We start from the raw sequence: 18,686 nt of genomic DNA, 5'->3' as shown, positions 1-18,686 counted from the left end.
TAAACTATGTAACCCGTTAGTTAATAAGTGACTGGTTTTATACGTATATATAGACGAGTAGCATAGAATAAGAAAAGAAGTTCAGCTCATCTTATTTAAACACAAGGACGCTTCCCGGATTTCAGTCCAAGCACCAAGCGAAGGGGGGCGGTGCGGGCGATTCGCATGCAGTAAGAATTTAGACTGTAAGCCAGTAGCGACTGTGACCAGATTCAGCATTGTGATTGGTCGGATTAGGCAGCTTAGTGACGCGCTACGGTAGAGAGGCCCCCTGATTGGTTCGAAAAGCAAAGAATCCTCCACTTCGATACATGTACATCCAACAGGAGCACCGAAGATCTCAGCCCAAGCTCTAAAGCCAGAGCTGAACCACTCATCAACTTCTCCCTCTCATCAAGGTTATTCGAAATGGCCACCGGCAGGGAAGATTGGGACCAGGCTAAGGCCTCGATGAAGAGAGACATCAAGAAGTTTGCAACAAGGAAATGGAGCAACTTTCGGACACCACCATCGTCGGACCCCTCAACACCGGCGCTCGAGATCGAAAAGACAGTATCAGAGCAAGACCGGAAGGCGCAAGGGCTCCTTGAATCCACCCAGCAACTGCCACCCTTTCAGTATCAAGCTATCCCAGACAAGGGCTACATCAGGCTTCTAGAGATCGTGCCGGCTCCAGACAAGGAACGGATTGAAGTTCGGTTATCCAGTGTCAGTCTAGACGAGTCGGCTCAGACGTACGATGCACTCAGCTACGTATGGGGAGACCCGGAACAGCCGAAAAGGGCCATCTCCGTCGATGGTCGCCACTTCGAAATCTACGAATCGCTATACGACATCTTGTTCAGCCTCCGGCCTAGTCCTGATTTGGCGGCAACGTCCAAGGTCGTCCTATGGGTCGATGCCATCGGCATCAATCAGACAGATACGGCGGAGCGCAATGCTCAAGTACCCATAATGGACAGCATCTACAGAAACGCCCGCCGTACCGTGGTGTGGCTTGGGTCCGAGACCAGTAAAACCCAACGAATCTTTGAGATGCTGCAACATCTCGCAGAGGATAGCAAAACTGCCGCCATCGACCCTAGCTTTGGCGACCAGGAAACTCTACCACTTGCCCTCATGCAGTTTCACAAGGTCCCTCGTGTACGGAGCGCGGTCAAGGAGCTATACGGGGGCGAGTCGAACATTTGGAGGATTTTGGCGTGTGCGTGGTGGTACCGCTCCTGGACGCTCCAGGAGATCCTGTTGTCCACAAATATTACCTTCTTAATGGGACGTTACAAGATGGATTGGCAAGACCTCTGTACCGCCGTCGACCACGGCTTCAAACTGCGTATCTGGTCCACGTTGGAACAAGGAACCTTCGTTAACCGGAATATACTGCCTTACTTCACAATCAAGGATCTGCAACGGCGCCTAGGTCTATACGGTTCCACAGACCACGGGTCTCAGACTGAACATGGACCAGAGATTCTGCTCACTTTGTTGGAAGGTTGCCGACAAAGAGAATCCAAAGATCCACGAGACAAAATCTACGCGGTATCGGGTATCCTGAGAAATATCCAGAGGCTAAGCTCGCCAACCGACGCAGTGAATCAGGTGAAAATCGATGCCGACTACGCCAGTCCCGTCGTCTACGTGTATAGGATGATGTCGCAGCAGCTCATCCTGATGACCAAAACCTTAGACGTCTTAGGCATATTCCCCAGATCGTCCAGGCGGGGCCTGCCGTCATGGGTGACGGACTGGAGCAACTCGTCCTCCATGGCAGTGCCCCTGACGCGCGACGCCATGGACCGGCCGCGTCGCACGCACGCCGCGCGCGGCACGCTGGCCACCACCGTGCGGTTTCCCGAGGACGCCGTGACGCTCGTGCTCCGGGGCCACGAGGTGGCGACGGTGACGGAGATCGCCAAGAGCATACCGCGTTACGACTACTCGGACACCACGTCCGACGAGGACTACGACCAGCGCGTCGAGCGGCTGCAGGCCGAGGTCGCGGCCCGCGGCGAGGAGGTGCCCTCCGACTTCGCGCTCAAGAGGATGGCCCTCCGCGACTTCAAGGGCGAGCTGAAGAGGATCTTCACCGAGGAGTCGCAGCACTGGCACGTGCTGATCCAGTGGGAGCGCTTCGCGGCGCGGCGAGAGCCGACCAACCCGGACGGGTCTTCGACGGCGTCTGTGTACTGGAAGACGTTGTGCGCGGGGACGTACGACCACGCGGACCCGGCGGCGACCGAGGCCCTCTACCACGCGTGGTCGCGCAGCCTTGAGGTGCTGCGCAAGAACGAGTGGCGGTTCGGGTCGCTGGGGTACGGCGTGCACCCGCTCGCTTACATCCTGCAGTCGTCGGCGTGGGACGGCAGCGGGTTCCCCGAGTTCGCGCTGTACTGCGAGTGCGCGATCGAGCGGCGGCTGGGCTGGTGCGGCAACGGCTGGCTCGCGCTGCTGCCCGAGGGCGCGCGCGGGGGCGACCGGGTCGTGCTGGCCGAGGGGGGCGGGTGCCGCTCGTGCTGAGGCCCGACGGGGACGGGTACTACACGTTCGTCGGGGAGGCGTACGTGCATGGGATCATGAATGGGGAGGCGTTTAAGCAGGCGAAGTGTGAGGATATCAAGATATGCTAATTAGATATGGGTGAAACCCTCGACGAGGAGGTTCCCAATGGAAAACCTTTATTGAAAACAGTGAAAGCGTTGTCATGGAAAGTGTCTAGATCGATGGTGTGTAGCCAACACCCCCTCCGCACTAAGGAATACGTCTATCTGGGCCCAGGAGGGACCATTCCTTTTCTTCTTCGTTTTTTTTTTTCTTTCCTCCATTTCTTCCGTACACCTGTGCAAGTGTAGTCCGAGTACAGCAACTGGACGCAAACGAGCTGAATGGGGAATTGTTATTATGTCTTCCTCTATGCCGATAGATCAAACGGCTGTAGATAGCGCAGCTAGCTAAATACCCACTTACGTACCCGTGAGAGTAAATCCTATATATATGGGCTTGGACGAATGAAAGATACGCAATTGTAACTTCTCACATCCCCAATGGGTAGACGAGATACCTACTGCCTAGGCTTTCTGAGAGACGGGTTGAAGAAAAACAGACGAAAAAAAAAAAACAAATGATTAAGTTGCTGGATGGCAGGGTCGAACTCCTATACCTGTGCAGTGAGTTCCAGAGTCTTTACTGAGAGGCTTACACGGCAAGGTCTCTTCCCATTTCCGCCATCCATACCACTCGAGCACCGTTGAAATAAAAGCCAGTTAATTGAGATTATGTAAGTACCTACCCTCCCTATGGCACAATTGTTGTCCCCCACTCCTGTTGTTAGGAACCTGGTGCCACTCACCTACCCCCCTGCTTCCCCATTGCTCAGACGGTTCCTAGCCAAGTCCCTCGTTATCGTCCCGCCCCTAACTCACACCATGGGGACCTTGCATCAGATGATTTCCGCTGTCATGGTTTCGCCTTTGGCTTGGATGTAGCCAAGACCACCAGCGGAGCCGAATGCGCCAACTTTAACGTACTTGCCCGGCTCTTTTCTCGACGGGTGAACGAGAATGCCGTACGCAAGTCTGAGCTTGGCGGCTCTACATCCATCTTCCCTTTCCGTAATGAGCATTTGCAGTGCATCGTCGGCTATTCCATCTTGATGCCCGCCAGTTAATCCGGTAAATGCCGTAGAGGGTTTCATGCCGTACCGTCTACAATGTATGGAGCCTCCGTACGAGCAAGTTCCGGTCAAAACTAGTAGCAATTGAAGATTTGCCCACTGATACTCATAAGAACGGAGCGACGACAGGTCCCAATCCAATAACATTCAGAGATCTTGAAGATCGTGCCTGTCAAAGTCAAAGATGCAGCCGAGACCGCCCCAAACGGGTTGAGTGCATCAGATGGTGTTGCCCACGCATCAATGATTTGACACTCACTCTTGTGGTCAGTCAAAGCGATAGAGTCGACCGGAGATACCACCCTTGGAAGAGGTCAACACAAAAGTAGTTATGGGGGTAAATAGCCTGTCCACGACTAGCCCAACTTCACGAAGGTGCAAGGTAGCTGTCGGGGCGGTCGATGGACCTGAACAATAACTCGAGTGAGCATAGGTCGCACCATTCGATGGCCCATACCATATCCCGAAACAGTTGGTGTCGGCGAAGGCCCGCCAGGTATTGATCCGACTGGCCCCCAGTGGCTAATTTAGCTAGACCAGCAATAGCAGGCAGCTTATCGAGGCGTTTCGTGAGCTAGCAACGGGTGTAATCTGCCAGCAAGTACTGCCATCCAGAAAGCCTTATTGAATCTTGCTGTTGGAAGAGCTGGGTGGAATAGGACATGGGTACGTGATGTGTATCCGTTTCTGAGCCGCCTTCGGTCCACGAGCAGGTGTTTGTGGTGAAATGTACCTCGTGGTGTCCGAATACTATTGCCCTTTTTGATAGCCGCAGCTCTTGGAATGTCCAGCCGCGTGTTGACCAATGACTCCTCTTAAAGTCCCAGTCCACGGAGTGAAGCTGCTCCTGCTCAGGCAAATCATACAAACGGAGATTATATGATCCGGTTAACTGAGGATCTATGCGGGAGCAAAATGGGATCGTAGCTGACGGTGGCCGCCACAGGAACGATTCCTGGCAGACCTAGAATTAGCTGCGCAGATTGTGGCGTAAGCGTGGCCATAGACCTGATCCATCAGGCCTGACTCTCTCCCCAGTCTTTCTCGTCGCCCTGTACGATACAGACTGCGTCAACCCATAAATACCGAGTTTTTAAGGCCCGAGTCGTCTCTATCGCATCCTTCAACACCGCTGGAGTTGAGTTCGCATTGAAACCCTCCAATCGCTATGCTAGCGTATGGTTCTCGGTCTTAAACTGGACTTCTGCATTTTTACTATCGCCCCAACAGTAGCTTAGAGCACAGTATCTGGCATAGTTTTGAAGATACCGGACTCTGTCATAACAAGGCGACAGTCATATTCCCCAGTGGGCGGATCGACATCAATTAGCCGTGATGGTACGAACGTGCTCGAGGCGCTTCCCTCGCCGACGCTGTGGGCGCGGAGACTGCTGAGAAGTCTATCGATGTTCTCCTTACACAACGAGCTTTCATTTGGCGATGAACAATGCGTAAGCCAAGGATATTTGTAAGCTTCACAGCTGTTGTCAGCCAGCTTCCAAGTTTGCTTTGCGTTTAGTCTCGAGCGTGGTATGTGAAGAACCATGGAACCCATCAACTGCGAAATACATCGGCTTGAGCGCCACCGTTTCCTCGCAGTCCTTGGGACGAAAGTTGAGAGAAACTTTGACGATGTCCCTTTTCGGGTCGGACCCAAAGAGCCGAATGGCTAGTGAACCGCTCTGATCATAGCCCCTCTGTCTGATCGCTGTTAAGAGGCAGCTGCAGACCCCACATCCGCTTTGAGCAGACGATGAGAGAATGGGCAAGTCTGGAAAGTCATCAACCAGCTTGAAATCAATTGGAGGTCCATCCTCTAGGCTGAAGGCCGAGCATCTCTCACACAAAGAGAGAGAGGTGAGGCCGGACCCAGCTGGCGATAGGCTCGTTGGAAATATATTCCGCTGGTTTTCGTCTGACTTCTCTTCCGTCTCCGCCTCATCCTCATCCTCTCCCTCTTCCGCCTTGAGCTTGTTACTTCGAGATTTAGACACTTCGTCGGTGGGCGACCACCCAACTTGCTCAGTGTTCCGGCTCGTATTGTCGCTCGCGGTGTAGGCTGCCATTGTGTTTGCTAATTAAGACAATTTAACGCAATCTTCGAACATGACAGACGGGTGTTGGTGACGAGAAATGATTGATCGACGCAGAGAGCCTTATCCCAAGTGATTAGGCAGCAGTAATGCGGGATTGGGCATATGCCGTCTGACGTGTTACGTAGGTGGCGTCCGTATCTGCCTCCTTGCCCTAGGGCTATATTTACGATATACGATGAGTGTAAAGCTGAACTATATAAAATAGGTATAACGTATGTCAATAATATATTCTCGAACTTTATTACAATTTCTCTTTGCCCGGCGCCCCCTGCGACGCCGCCGGCTTCAGCACCCTGAACGCCTCCTCCCGGTCCATGACCCGAACCTGCCGCGCTGTCCCCTTCTCGAACCGGACCAGCACGACGCGCTCGAAGTCGCCGCCGCGGCCGCTCCCCTTCAGCTCCGGGCCCGGGCGGTCGAGGCTCAGTAGGATGCGCCCGTCGTCCGTCATCATGGTGGTGACGGGCGAAATGACTTTCTCGGCCCAGGGGATCTGGGAGGTGGGGTTCTTCAAAGACCGAGGGCTTTCGGCCGTGGGTACGCGGTGAAGGAACTCGGTGAGCTTCTCGCGTTGTTGGCGGTAGTAGTCAATGTTACTGTTTGATTCGTCTTGGGGTGGCGGCGGCGGCCCATGGCAGAATTGGGATACTAAAGTCAAGAGGAAGGCCTGGGGTGGGAAGAGGATGATGTCGCCGCTCTGCTGCCTCGAAAGCCAGGTCGCGGCATCCTCGAAGGCGGAGGTAGTGATCTCGGCGCCGTCCGGGGTAGGCAGCACAGCCTCAGCATGTATAGCAGCATTAGTGATAGAGTCGTCAAACCCTGAAGATGCAGAGGAGTGGCGAGGAAACGGAAGCATGTATATGTACATCTGCGTGGTAAAACGACGTGGCGTAGCCAGAGGCGTAACCCAGCGCGTGAAAGGCAGCAGGTTATCTGCATGTTGATTAGTATAGAAGCGTGGTGAAGATGACAAGTGACCCTGTGCTCCTTATAAATGGACTGTGGAGGAGAAAGCAAACTCACCTATATCGGCGACACCCCCGACGCTATCCAGCCACTCCGTGAACGTGACCTCGTTATTATAGATCGCCTCCCTCGCCTCATCCCGCTCCTGCGCCGACAGCAACAAAAGCTGAACATCCTCCACCGGCGCCCCCTTCTTGCGCGCGAGCAGGATCCCGCTCTCCTCGAACGTCTCCCGGATGGCGCCCAGGCGGTAGGCCAGGCTGTCCTGGTGCCGGGCCGCCGGGTCGTCCGACGGCGGGACGGGCCCGTCGTGGAACTCGGACAGGTTTCCGCCGGGGAAGACGTGCGCCGAGGCGAACGACCTCGACGTCTTGACTCGCCGCAGCAGCAGGACTTGATTGGTGTGGGAGAGCAGGATGATGCTGGAGCTGGGTCGGGGTTCTGCCGGCGGCCCCTTGGGTTGTTTTGTGGTGGTTGAGTACATGCTTCCGACGCGGGACGCAGCGGATGCTGGTGGCGGTGGTAGAATATGACAGACAAAAGCGCCGGAGTTCCTCCTTGAGCTACATAGGTGCCGTTCGCTGTGGGCAGAATATAACGAAACAGCAGTAGTGATTGTCCGGAGATGCTGCCGAGGCCCAATAATAGAAGTTGGGCAATTGACAGTGCAATGAGATTCTCTCAGAAATCTCGGTGACTTATGAGGGGAAGACCGAACAGTATAAGAAATGCATTGCGACATGTTCGGGAGCGTCCGCTTCAGAACTATTGCGAGCAAGACCTAGGCTGTCCTTCCATGTCATCGAGGAGGTCGTGCGAAACCATGCCGAGGTTCCCCTGGTAGTTTCACGCTTTGTGTGGGTCTCACCATAACCGCTTTGCCCCGCCTCCGCATTTTCGTTAAGCTAGCAGAACTATCACAAGACCTCCGGCTGGCTCTAGTCATTGGTGACCGAGATAATGGTTATGTAGACGTATAGTCGTGTATCATTTGAATGAAAGAACACAAGCAGAGTCTATGGCATCTAAAGGATGTATATATACAGGAGGATATCATTTCATGACCGAATGCTTGCCGTACGCGCTCATGACCAAACACCCAAGTAGACCGATAATGCAACCAACACACAGTACCCTCATAACTCAACGACGCTTCCTCCCTAACCCCCTCCACATTAGCCCGCCACAGACATATGACGCTCTTCGACTCGCACCACTGCTTAACCTGCCCGGCCGAGACCTCCCCGTCGTAGCCCACCCGCGTCAGCTCGCCCGCGTTCAGCCACGCGGCCAAGTCCTCGAGCACGACGGGCGTGTACATCAGCATCAGCTCGTGCCACGACGGGCTCTGCGGGTCCGTCGACCGCGGCGCCGACGTCACGGCCTTCGTGATGAACGTGAACGAGGAGTTCTCCTGTTCCGTGGGCGACAGGTTCAGCGACAGGTCCGCCGCGTCTTCCGAAATGGAGAGGTCCAGTGGGGGCGGCGACGAGAAAACCGGGTCCGGCGACGATCTGCCCGCCGACACCGACAAAACTTCCTCCTCGTCCGAATCTGCGATTTCAATCTTTGTCACCTTTGGTGCCGACTTCTTCGGACGCCGCACTGGAGTCTTGACTTTAGATGTTACTGGACTTAGGCTACCAGATCCCTTCCGCGGACGGCCCGGCGGTCGCTTTGGTGACTCGGGTGCCACTGGTGCTGTAGAAGCCGTAGCTGTGGTGTCCTTCTTCGGTCTGCCACGAGGTTTCTTGGCCGGTGATATGACCGTGCTAGGAGGCGCAGAAGCTGGCGCTGCCATTCCCGCGTTGGGTGGAAGGGTAGACGAATCGGAGGCGGTGGGCCCGGTGGGTACTGCAGTTGCAGGTTGTTGCCCGTCCCAGCATTGTTCAAGAAGCGCGATCATTGCCGACCGGCGTTTCATTGGTTTGAAGCCATACGTGCTTATTTTACGTGAAAGTTGCGCGTCGGTGAATAATGTGAAGTCAGGGCGCTTCGATTTGGCAGCGACAGCTGGACGTGAGGGTGGTGGCACCGTCGCTGCTGACTTTTCACTGCTCGGCAGAGTCGTTCGTGAACTTGGTACTGCCTTCTGCTGAGACTGGGTGTTTTGCGTTATTGACAAGCTAGATGAGCCCACCTGCGGCGGTAACGCGCAAATTTTGCTGATATCTGGGAAGCCGTCCTTTTCCGTTGGGGAAGCCTCCGAGACAGGAGAAGGAGATTCTCTGGTCGCCTCTACCCATCGCTAGAGTCCACCACCTTGAATTCGAGCAGGCTTCCATCGAAGTCTCGCGCTCCTTTGTGCCAAAGACCCGATCTATCGTCATCATCTTCATCATCGTTCGCTCGGTTGGAGGCCTGGATTGCGGCCTGAAGGTCACGAAGAACCTCGGCTGGTTCGTCGCTCTGCAGCTGGCTTGAGGTGCCAAACAGAAAGTCCACATTCGAAGCCTGCTTCATCGCAGAGTTCGGCGATAGCAGGATCGGATCCTCGGCAGTCCCTGCTTTCTTCTTCCTCGGTTTGGCTGGCGCCTTCTTCTTCTTGCCCTTACTTTTTGTCTCCTGAACATCCATGACAGCCCTCTGATGGTCAGCCTGCTCCTTAACAGCCCCATCAAAGTCAAAATGTTCCAGGAGAGTTTCCGCGTTTCCAGGCGCCAGTAAAATATCCGGGAGTTCAGGCAACTGGTAGGGAGCGGTCGCCAATTCAGTGATTGTGCGAATCTTCTTCTTCTTCTTGGCAGCGGCGGGCTTCGTAGGCGAGGTCTCTGTTGAGCGCGACGCCTGTTCGTTCGCCGGAAGATCATTGAGCTTGCGCTTCTTCAGGAATTCGGCAATCTCCGCCGAGGGTTTGAAAATGGGTTCCATCTCTGCAGGTCGGGCAAAGTCCTGGCACATGTTCTGGAATCCCTCCTTAGTCACTGGCGCCTTGCTACTCGAGGACAACACTTCGCTATTTTCGAGGGCGTCCGGTGGAGGTGGCGTCCAGCCCCTCCTCCTGGGAATAGCAAAATTCGGCTGTGCAGGGTCCTCGGTCTCGATAGTCGCACCCGGCGGATCCGTTTGTTGTATGTCCCACGGGTCGAGTTGTGGGCTTTCTTTAGACGCTACAGCCTTCCCTTTCTCTTTCGCGGAGGCGAAATGTCGTGAAACCGTCTCGGTCTTCCTAGCTTTGCTCTTGTCGGTAGTGGTCGCCTTCGTCACTCGACTCGATATCGTGGACTGTGCTGCCTCCGTCTTTTTCGATCTGGACTTCCTCACTGGCTTGTCTGTGGGCGATGAAGATGGTATCACAATGGGCTCCTGTTGATCTGGTGCCGCCGTTGCCTTCGATTGGGGTTGCGACTTGGTTGCGCGCTTCCTCACGGCTTTGGGCTTCGGTTTGGGAGACGGTGGTCGGTGAGGTTCGGCATCAATATCAGACGCCTCTCTCAGCACGTCCTTAGTACTAGTAAAGGCGCTGCGAGCGGTCGCTGGTATCGGAGCAGCGTTGCTGCCGCTTCGTAGGGGTGCTGGTCGTTTCGTATGTCTTTGAGCAAGCTCAGCCAACGAAGGCAGCTCTGGGGAAGAAGATATCATCGAATAGTGTTGAGCCTGTGTCGTTTTCGCGGGGGGGTGATAGGAAGACGTCCGCGGAAGCCATTCCGAGCCCGTGGAACCTGATCGCCTCGCGCAGGGACGTCCCAGGAATGCAACGCGCGCATCCGGTAGTGGCGAGGCGCTTCAGATTGAAATTTTGGCGTATCGCAGGTTAGGCGTAGTTGAAAATGATCCGGGTCCTATTTGGAGAACAGAGCTTTAGAAGAGGCAGAACATAACAATTACTATATGCTTCCAAAATACACATCACGGTCGTTGGAGATCAGGGACTTGGTGCAAGCCGTGAACGGCGAAGTCAACAATCGACCGTTCCGTGGTGGGGGCAGCAAAGGCACCGGCCAGCTAGCCGAATGTTGGACCCGTTAATAATCAGTCGATCTGGCCACGAACAAAACGCGCTGTCAGGTGCTTGAGTGGATACAATGAGTTGAGCCACATAGCCACATGTTTTTTATGTAAAGCCACGCAGCCACACAATAGATAAGAAGCGCCACGGCCGATACGTATTTGTGCCCCAAGCCTTTCCCGGATTAGGTCGCAGTTTTGCCCACACACTCCCACTCACGAAAAAGCCCAATCCCCCGCCAGAAATTTCCCTTTTGCGACAACGCTGAAAGTAGCAACCGCCGTACGACTTGCGAATCCATCTCACCACCAATTACCCCCGACGACCTTCAGCGTATCATCAATACACAGTCGCCAAAATGGAGAACGACAAGGGCCAAGTTGTCGACCTGTACGTTTCACCTCCGCCGCCGCAACGTGCGATCTGAGAAGTGGGCAATGATGCTAACTTTGGCTGTTTTCTAGTTACGTCCCGCGCAAGTGCTCGGCTTCCAACCGTGAGCGATGACCGATCTTCGAAAAAGCTACCTTCCCTCCAGCGGACTAACCTCTTGAATGCAGGTTTGATCAAGGCCAAGGACCACGGTTCCGTCCAGATCTCCATCGCCAAGGTTGATGAGAACGGCCGCGCCGTTGCCGGCGAGAACCACGTCTACGCCCTTTGCGGTTTCGTCCGTGCCATGGGCGAGTCCGATGACTCCATGAACCGCCTCTGCCAGCGTGATGGCCTCGTCAAGAGCGTCTGGAATGCCCAGCGATAAGCGAGGAACTTTTCTTGTTTCTGTGGTACGGAATCCCAGACGCCTCCCCCCCCACCAAGCAATGCACTTGGGGCTCATGCTGACTAGCGACCGCGCCGACACAGATTTGGGTTTGGTGTTGATATGGCATTTGGACGGAACGAACGATGACGACCTGGGCAAGGGCATGGCAGCTTCTGCATTGATTCTGATCTAGCACCGACTAGAAACGTCACCACCTGCATTTCGGAACGGAAATAAAATACCTCGATTTGACACAATTACGACGGCCTCGCAACCGATGAATCCGAACCTGTGACTCTACCTTTGTGAGGGCGTGATTGTGCACCGGCTAGCAAAGTCTCCTCATCCCTTCAATGGATTGGGATTCTGGGACTACCTCGATAGTCTCCAAGCCGAAGACTGAAAAAATATTGGCCTTGAAAAAGTTGTGGTGCTCAAGCTTTACACCACGGCACAGATACGGGTCAAACAATACACATTATCAAAAACAGTTGTAAAGACGACTACCTTTCGTTCCATGATTGCTCATGGTATCGCTCTAATACGTGATGTTGATCTGAAGGTATCAGTGGACTCGCCTGCCACTGCTCCCACTATGCTGACGCGAAAATGCCACAATTCGAAACGATCTAACGCTGAGTCTGGGAGCATTGGATGTCCCGACACTGACTGGTGATCTCCATTTGACCGAGCTCCTACTGAATCTGCCTCATACTTCAGTTGTGGCCAATGTACTAACGATATACCTTTACCACGAAAATCGTATTATTTAGGCTCGCAGGAGATTCGACATTATTATGAATGCTTAGTCTTTGGTAATGAAACACAAGGTCAGCTGAAAGCAAGCTGGGGTTCCAAAGTGCTGATGCTACCTTGGACAGCCTGAAGCTCTTCCGCTTAAATAGATGATAGCTGATTTGCCCATGGCATGGATGTTTTCCTGATTCATTCTGACGTGATGGTAGAGGAAACATAACGGCTCTCATCACAAGGCGTAGGCATATTCGTGCAATCAATTGTATTGATTACCGATCTAGCTCGAGGCTGTTAACATTGAAACAATGCCACAGTTCACGCCCCACGTGATCAAGCTACCTACTGTCCCGCATGGCTTCGTCAAGCGGACCACGGCTAGGCCCGTGGGTATTAAGACAGTCAGTATCCTGGACCAGAAAAGCAAAGATAGAGACACGGCACCAGACCGGAACGGGCTAGCCCAGGATTGCCATTAGAGTTCCCAGGATCTAGGTTGGACCCTTTCCTCAGATCTGCCTGTACTGCAGCGCGATCTCAGGTACACCCATGACGCATTTGACATCGAGCCCAAAGGGCCAAAGGGGCTCTCTGCGCGAGTAAGGTCAATCGCATGGAATGCAAGCCGTTTGAAGGCCAAAGCAGCCCTTGCCTTCTCCTGGCAGTAAGCGTCCATCCTTCACCTCTAGTTTCATTGTCTCTTTTGCTTCCCCCATGAACGTCTGTCTGCTGCGTATCTCGTTGCGTGTTTTCCGCACCACCTTGGCAGCCGCCACGCAGGCCGCGATTCAAGTGAAACCGCGAAGCTTCGCAACCATGCCACCGAAGCGCAAGGCGCCCACCTCGGCCAAGGGCGAGGCGGAGGCCCTCGAGACCAAGAAGCAGAAGCTGGAATGCTCCTACAAGAAGAAAGATGGCAATGCCGACGACCCCCTCCGCGAACCGCACCCCTTCAGCGCCGAAGCGGAGGAGAACGGCGTGGTGCTGCGGAAGTTCTACCCACACGAGATGTCCAATGCGCGGGCGCTTGCCTACAACAACAACGAGCTGCCCCGGCCGATCGAGGTCCTGGTAGATGCCATGGAGGGGACGGCGGGGGTGCGGAAGAAGATTGGGGTCAAAGACGCCGTCGTGCACTGGTTCAAGATGGACCTGCGCACGCGCGACAACCGCGCGCTGTGGATGGCGAGCCAGAAGGCCCGCGAGGCCGGTGTCCCGTTGGTGTGCATGTACATCGTCAGCCCGCAGGATTTCGAAGCGCACCTCCGGGCGCCCATACGGATCGACTTCATGCTGCGCACGCTTCATGTGCTGAAGCAGGACCTCGCGAAGCTCGGTATCCCCTTGTACGCCGAGACGGTAGAAAGGCGCCGACAGGTCCCCGCGCGCATCATCGAGCTTCTGGAGGAGTGGGGTGCCGGCCACCTGTTCGCCAATATGGAGTACGAAGTCGACGAACTACGACGCGAAGCCAAGTTGGTTCGCATGTGTGCCGAGAGCGGCATTGCTATGGAAGTTGTCCATGATACTTGCGTCGTCCCGCCGGGCGCGCTGACGACCGGAACTGGGAAACAGTATTCAGTCTATACCCCGTGGTATAAGTCCTGGTCCCTCATGTGCATGCGAACCCAGAGTTGTTGGATCTCTTCGACCCGCCGGAGCCAAATTCCGAGTCGGCCAGAGAGAAGGTGGCGGCCCTCTTTGACTATGAGATACCCGAAGCGCCTGAAACCAAGCGCCTTTCGGAGAAGGATGCTACACGGTTTCGTGCTCTCTATCCCGCCGGGGAGCACGAAGCCATGGACCGGTTAGAGAAGTTTGCCGAGGAGAAGATTGGCAGCTACCATGCGAAGCGTAATTTCCCGGCACAGCATGGCACATCAAACATCTCGGTTCACCTGGCAGCCGGTACTCTCAGTGCGCGGACAGCTGTCCGTTACGCGAGAGATCGGAACAAGACCAAGAAGCTGAATGAGGGTATCGAAGGCATCAAGGTTTGGATCAGCGAGGTGGCTTGGCGGGACTTCTACAAGCACGTCTTGGTCCATTGGCCATACGTCTGGTAAGTGAATACGCCCCCCCACCCCCCCATTCCGCGCGACTTAGGCTCGGAAGCCAGTAAGTAACCTTTGCATGCCTACTTACACGCCCTCCCTTCAGCATGAACAAGCCATTCAAGCCCGAGTACTCAAACATCACGTGGTCCTACAACGCCGAGCACTTCGAAGCCTGGCGCGCCGGCCGCACGGGCTACCCCATCGTCGACGCCGCGATGCGGCAGGTGCAGCACATGGGCTGGATGCACAACCGGCTGCGCATGGTGGTGGCGTCGTTCCTGTGCAAGGACCTGCTGCTGGACTGGCGCATGGGCGAGCGCTTCTTCATGGAGAATCTCGTGGACGGCGACTTCGCGTCCAACAGCGGCGGCTGGGGCTTCAGCGCCAGCGTCGGTGTCGACCCGCAGCCCTACTTCCGCGTCTTCAACCCGATCTTGCAGAGCGAGAAGTTCGACCCGGACGGGGCCTTTATTCGCAAGTACCTCCCCGAGCTGCGCGACGTCCCGGGCAAGGCCATCCACGACCCCTACGGGCGCGGCGCTGGCGCGCTGGCGAAGAAGGCAGGGTACCCGCGGATGATTGTTGAGCACAAGGCGAGCAGACAGAAGGCGATTGATATGTACAAGGAGGGTATCAAGCGGGATACGGCTTGATGTTTTGTGCTTGGCCACCCACGCTACAGCAAGACACTCGGGGAAAATGTGGAATGACTTTCGAGTCTCATTTTGTTGTTTGATACCCTCATCATTTATCAATGCAATGGCGTTTTGCGTGTCGGCGTTATGCGCCTTTGAAGGTTACCCAAGGGCTTATCGGGGAGTTGCGACTTCAATTCCACTTACCCCCTTACATGTCACACTTGTTACTTGTGACAAATTCAAATCACCCATTGCAGCGATGGCCGAAGTATATAGACCCAGCCATTTCCTGCCCCAAGTCATTTCGTCAACTGAAATAACTCTGGTCTTGGACATGACCCTCGTCGCACGGGCATCACCGAAAATCCGATAGTCGTCGATCTTATCAGGGCAGATGTTGAAGCCCATAACTGATTAGAATATGTCATTATCTACATAGACACCAACACCCCCGTCGATATCCGGCCATCTGGGAATGTGCCGTTATCCGAGACCTGACATGACCTTCGACATGATCCCCGGGGCTCCACGCCGATGCACCCTCGCACAAGATAAGCCAGTAATTGGAGAGAGATAAGGTTGACTCCGACAACATCCCAGTTCTGAACCCAGCTCCATCCCAGCTCCCTACCCCGGCTTTCTGTGATAAGCATTCAATTGGCCTGCGGCGAACTTCCATGCTGGCGTCGGTTCTTATGCAATGCAATGTCCGTATCACGGTACCGGAAATCATTGGCCAATTCCGTTTCTCTTTCCCCATGTTGACTAGGACAGGTCGTACCACAGCAAATAAGATGAAGCGCCGCGCCGTTCTGCTTTCCCGGTGTCTTCACTTGGCTCCCGTCTTGGCTGCTCATGCCAATTGCTTGTTTCTGCTGCTGTCGCTCAGCATCCAATAGTCTTCTCGCTCTCGAGAAACTTAGGCGCAGTGCACCCACCCGTATATCCCCTTCAGGATGGCGTCGGAGAAGATCGGACGCTTGTCGTCGGAGAATGGCAACCGTACTACAGGGTCTGACGAGATCAATTCCGACCTGAAGACGCCGCACGACCTCTCCACGACCCAGGACATTGAGCTGGAGCATGGTCATCTGGCCGAGTTAGAGGTCGACCTCGACCGCGTCCTCGGCGAGGAGGAAGAAGGCGAATACGAGGCCGACACCAGCCCCTTCCCGGCCGTTCGCGCCGTCGTGCCCGAGACGGACGACACAGCCATACCGGTCAACACGTTTCGTGCATGGTTCTTGGGCATTGTCTTCGTGTTCCTCGGGGCCGGCATCAACCAGTTCTTCGGGCTGCGCTACCCTGGCGTGAAGATCGTCTCCCTCGTCTCGGAGCTACTGGCTTTTCCCCTCGGCGTCGCGCTCGCCAAGATCCTGCCCATCAACCGCTTCAATCCCGACCGGCACTTCAACATCAAGGAACATGCCCTGGTCACCATCATGTCCAACGTCTCGTTCGGTTTCGGGTCGGCCGACTCGACCAATATCATCCAGGCCGCCAAGTTCTATGGGTTCTCGCTGCAGCCCGGCTTCTCGGTCCTGGTCGTGCTATGTTGTCAGCTGATGGGCTACGGCATCGCCGGCCTCTCCATCCCATGGCTGGTAAAGCCGGCGACTATGATATGGCCTGGCGTGCTTAGCAACGTTGCACTGCTGAGTTCGCTGCACTCCCGAGCGAATGCTATCACGAATGGTTGGAAGATCACCCGTATCAAGTTCTTCATGACGGTCTGTGCCGGCGCGTTCATCTGGTACTGGTTCCCGGGCCTGATCTTCACCGGACTCAGCTACTTCAGCTGGATCTGCTGGATCGTCCCGGACAACATCGCGGTGAACCAGGTGTTCGGCATGGTGACGGGCCTCGGCCTGTTCCCGCTCACCTTCGACTGGGCCATGGTCGCGTACAACACGAACCCGCTGCTCAGCCCGCACTGGGCCGCCGTCAACGTCTTCTTCGGCTTCGCGCTCTGGTTCTGGGTCGTGACCCCCGCGCTCTACTACACCAACACCTGGTTCACGTCCTACCTGCCCCTCTGCACCGCCGACGTCTACGACCGCTACGGGCAGGTCTACGACGTCGCCCAGGTCATGACGGACGGCGTCTTCGACCAGCAGAAGTACGCGGCGTACTCGCCGCCCTACCTCCCTGCCACCTTCGCTTTTGTTTACGGGATTTCCTTCGCTGCTATCACCAGGTATGTTGCTGAATCAGTCGTTTTGTAAGTTTCATGATGTACTTGCCGAAAACTAATACAATGTAGCGTGCTTTCGCATGTCTACTTCTTCCATTGGAGTGAGATCAAGCATGCTTTCAAGGGGACCTTGAGGCTCGACATCCACGCCCGCCTCATGAAGGCGTACAAGCAAGTGCCGTGGTACTGGTGGGTCGGCATTGTCCTCGCCGTCGCGGGCCTGAGTATCGGCATGGCCGAGGGCTACGGCACCGGCCTGCCGTGGTGGGGCATCATCCTCGCCATCGTGATCCCGGCCATCTACATGGTGCCGTGCGGCATGATCCAGGGCGTCACCAACGTCGACGCGAACCAGGTCAACGTCCTGTCCGAGTTCATCGGCGGCTATCTGTTCCAGGGCAAACCCCTGGCCACGATGCTGTTCAAGATCCTCTCGACCGACGTCGTCGGGCAGGCCCTCTACTTCGCCCAGGACATGAAGCTGGCCCACTACCTCAAGATCCCGTCGCGCAGCCTGTTCTTCGCCCAGGGGCTCGCCACCGTCCTCGGCGCGCTGACGCAGACGGGCGTCACGCTCTGGATGCTCGGTAACGTCCCCGACGTCTGCACCGCGGACCAGCCCAACGGCTTCTCCTGCCCCAACGGCCTGACCGTCTACTCATCGTCCGTGATCTGGGGCCTCGTCGGGCCCGCCCGCCTCTACTCGGTCGGCCGCATCTACAGCGGCCTCAACCACTTCTTCTGGATCGGGCTCCTGCTGCCGCCCTTGACCTGGTTGCTCTGGAAGAAGACGGGCAACGAGTTCGTGCGCAAGATCAATTGGCCGCTCATCTTCGTCGGCACCTACAACGTGCCGCCTGCGACCGGCATCAACTACAGCTCCTGGTACATCGTGAACCTCGTCTTCAACAAGCTGATCTACCGCCGGTTCCGCGCCTGGTGGACCAAGTACAACTACGTCATGGCCGCCGCGCTCGATACCGGGCTCGCCCTCGCCGGCATCGTCATCTTCTTCGCCGTCACCTACGGGCCCGGCGTGCAGTTCCCGGACTGGTGGGGCAACACCGTCTGGAAGAACACGGCGGACGGGCAGGGTGTGCCCTGGTTGCAGATGCCGGAGGTGGGCTACTTTGGGCCGCCTAATGGGACTTGGTCGTGAAGGATTTTGGCGGTAGACATAAAGGATTATTTCTTCTAGATATATATTAAAGAAGGCATTGTTTATGAATGTTACAATTACATGCATGTTTTGTGCGAAAGCCATATTCCTCACCCAGGGAACGTCTTGCCCCTATCTCCCTTAGAGTAGAGGGAGTATCGTTCTCCGACGCTAGTTAAACCACATGGTTAGCTGTATGGGTCCGTAAATGGTATATCGGTGTCTCATGTCCAAGATTTTGAGGGTCGACATGCCTCATGTTGGAAAGGGTGGTCAATGCCCATAGCCAGCTAAGCACCCTAACCACTTAGCCGTCCTACCACATAAGCAGCCACCCAAATTGACTACCGATAAGCGAAGCCCCCTAACCCCCTTTTCGCATATAAGTCAGCATCCAACCCCCTCATTAACAATTAGAGGATACTGCCAGAATCGTCACTT

The 18,686-nt window shown here is 55.4% G+C and overlaps 8 protein-coding genes across 8 annotated transcripts; 4 read left to right on the top strand and 4 right to left on the bottom strand.

Annotated features, from left to right (window-relative positions):
• Positions 1–408: 408 nt before the first annotated feature.
• PG994_008560 (HET-domain-containing protein) lies at positions 409–2,517 on the top strand (the record flags this gene model as incomplete). The annotated part of the gene is made up of 1 exon (XM_066859969.1): positions 409–2,517. The coding sequence occupies one exon, from the start codon at positions 409–411 to the stop codon at positions 2,515–2,517; it is 2,109 nt and encodes a 702-aa protein (XP_066713558.1).
• Positions 2,518–4,037: 1,520 nt separating this feature from the next.
• Positions 4,038–4,674, bottom strand: PG994_008559 (uncharacterized protein; the record flags this gene model as incomplete). The annotated part of the gene is made up of 3 exons (XM_066859968.1): positions 4,038–4,244; positions 4,276–4,482; positions 4,603–4,674. 3 exons carry the CDS (start codon positions 4,672–4,674, stop codon positions 4,038–4,040), a joined length of 486 nt encoding a protein of 161 aa, XP_066713557.1.
• A 483-nt stretch (positions 4,675–5,157) lies between these two features.
• On the bottom strand, positions 5,158–5,736 carry PG994_008558 (uncharacterized protein; the record flags this gene model as incomplete). Its single annotated transcript, XM_066859967.1, has 1 exon — positions 5,158–5,736. The coding sequence occupies one exon, from the start codon at positions 5,734–5,736 to the stop codon at positions 5,158–5,160; it is 579 nt and encodes a 192-aa protein (XP_066713556.1).
• A 271-nt stretch (positions 5,737–6,007) lies between these two features.
• Positions 6,008–7,216, bottom strand: PG994_008557 (nudix family; the record flags this gene model as incomplete). Its single annotated transcript, XM_066859966.1, has 2 exons — positions 6,008–6,699; positions 6,790–7,216. 2 exons carry the CDS (start codon positions 7,214–7,216, stop codon positions 6,008–6,010), a joined length of 1,119 nt encoding a protein of 372 aa, XP_066713555.1.
• Positions 7,217–7,864: 648 nt separating this feature from the next.
• On the bottom strand, positions 7,865–10,455 carry PG994_008556 (nudix family; the record flags this gene model as incomplete). The annotated part of the gene is given in 2 exon segments (XM_066859965.1): positions 7,865–8,980; positions 8,992–10,455. Coding segments are annotated over 2 exon segments (2,580 nt in total), but the record flags the coding sequence as incomplete, so codon positions are not given.
• Positions 10,456–11,039: 584 nt separating this feature from the next.
• PG994_008555 (40S ribosomal protein eS21) lies at positions 11,040–11,441 on the top strand (the record flags this gene model as incomplete). Its single annotated transcript, XM_066859964.1, has 3 exons — positions 11,040–11,071; positions 11,146–11,177; positions 11,242–11,441. The coding sequence occupies 3 exons, from the start codon at positions 11,040–11,042 to the stop codon at positions 11,439–11,441; spliced, it is 264 nt and encodes an 87-aa protein (XP_066713553.1).
• Positions 11,442–12,911: 1,470 nt separating this feature from the next.
• PG994_008554 (DNA photolyase) lies at positions 12,912–14,907 on the top strand (the record flags this gene model as incomplete). The annotated part of the gene is made up of 3 exons (XM_066859963.1): positions 12,912–13,778; positions 13,832–14,259; positions 14,358–14,907. The coding sequence occupies 3 exons, from the start codon at positions 12,912–12,914 to the stop codon at positions 14,905–14,907; spliced, it is 1,845 nt and encodes a 614-aa protein (XP_066713552.1).
• Positions 14,908–15,848: 941 nt separating this feature from the next.
• On the top strand, positions 15,849–18,245 carry PG994_008553 (uncharacterized protein; the record flags this gene model as incomplete). The annotated part of the gene is made up of 2 exons (XM_066859962.1): positions 15,849–17,089; positions 17,156–18,245. The coding sequence occupies 2 exons, from the start codon at positions 15,849–15,851 to the stop codon at positions 18,243–18,245; spliced, it is 2,331 nt and encodes a 776-aa protein (XP_066713551.1).
• Between the last annotated feature and the right edge of the window lie 441 nt (positions 18,246–18,686).

Source organism: Apiospora phragmitis (assembly GCF_038363925.1).
Source record: "Apiospora phragmitis strain CBS 135458 chromosome Unknown utg000008l:1.0-3514335.0:1.0-3519231.0, whole genome shotgun sequence".
NCBI lineage: Eukaryota > Fungi > Ascomycota > Sordariomycetes > Amphisphaeriales > Apiosporaceae > Apiospora > Apiospora phragmitis.
Note: the sequence above shows the minus strand (reverse complement) of the source record. Positions and strands in the feature narration are given on the sequence as shown.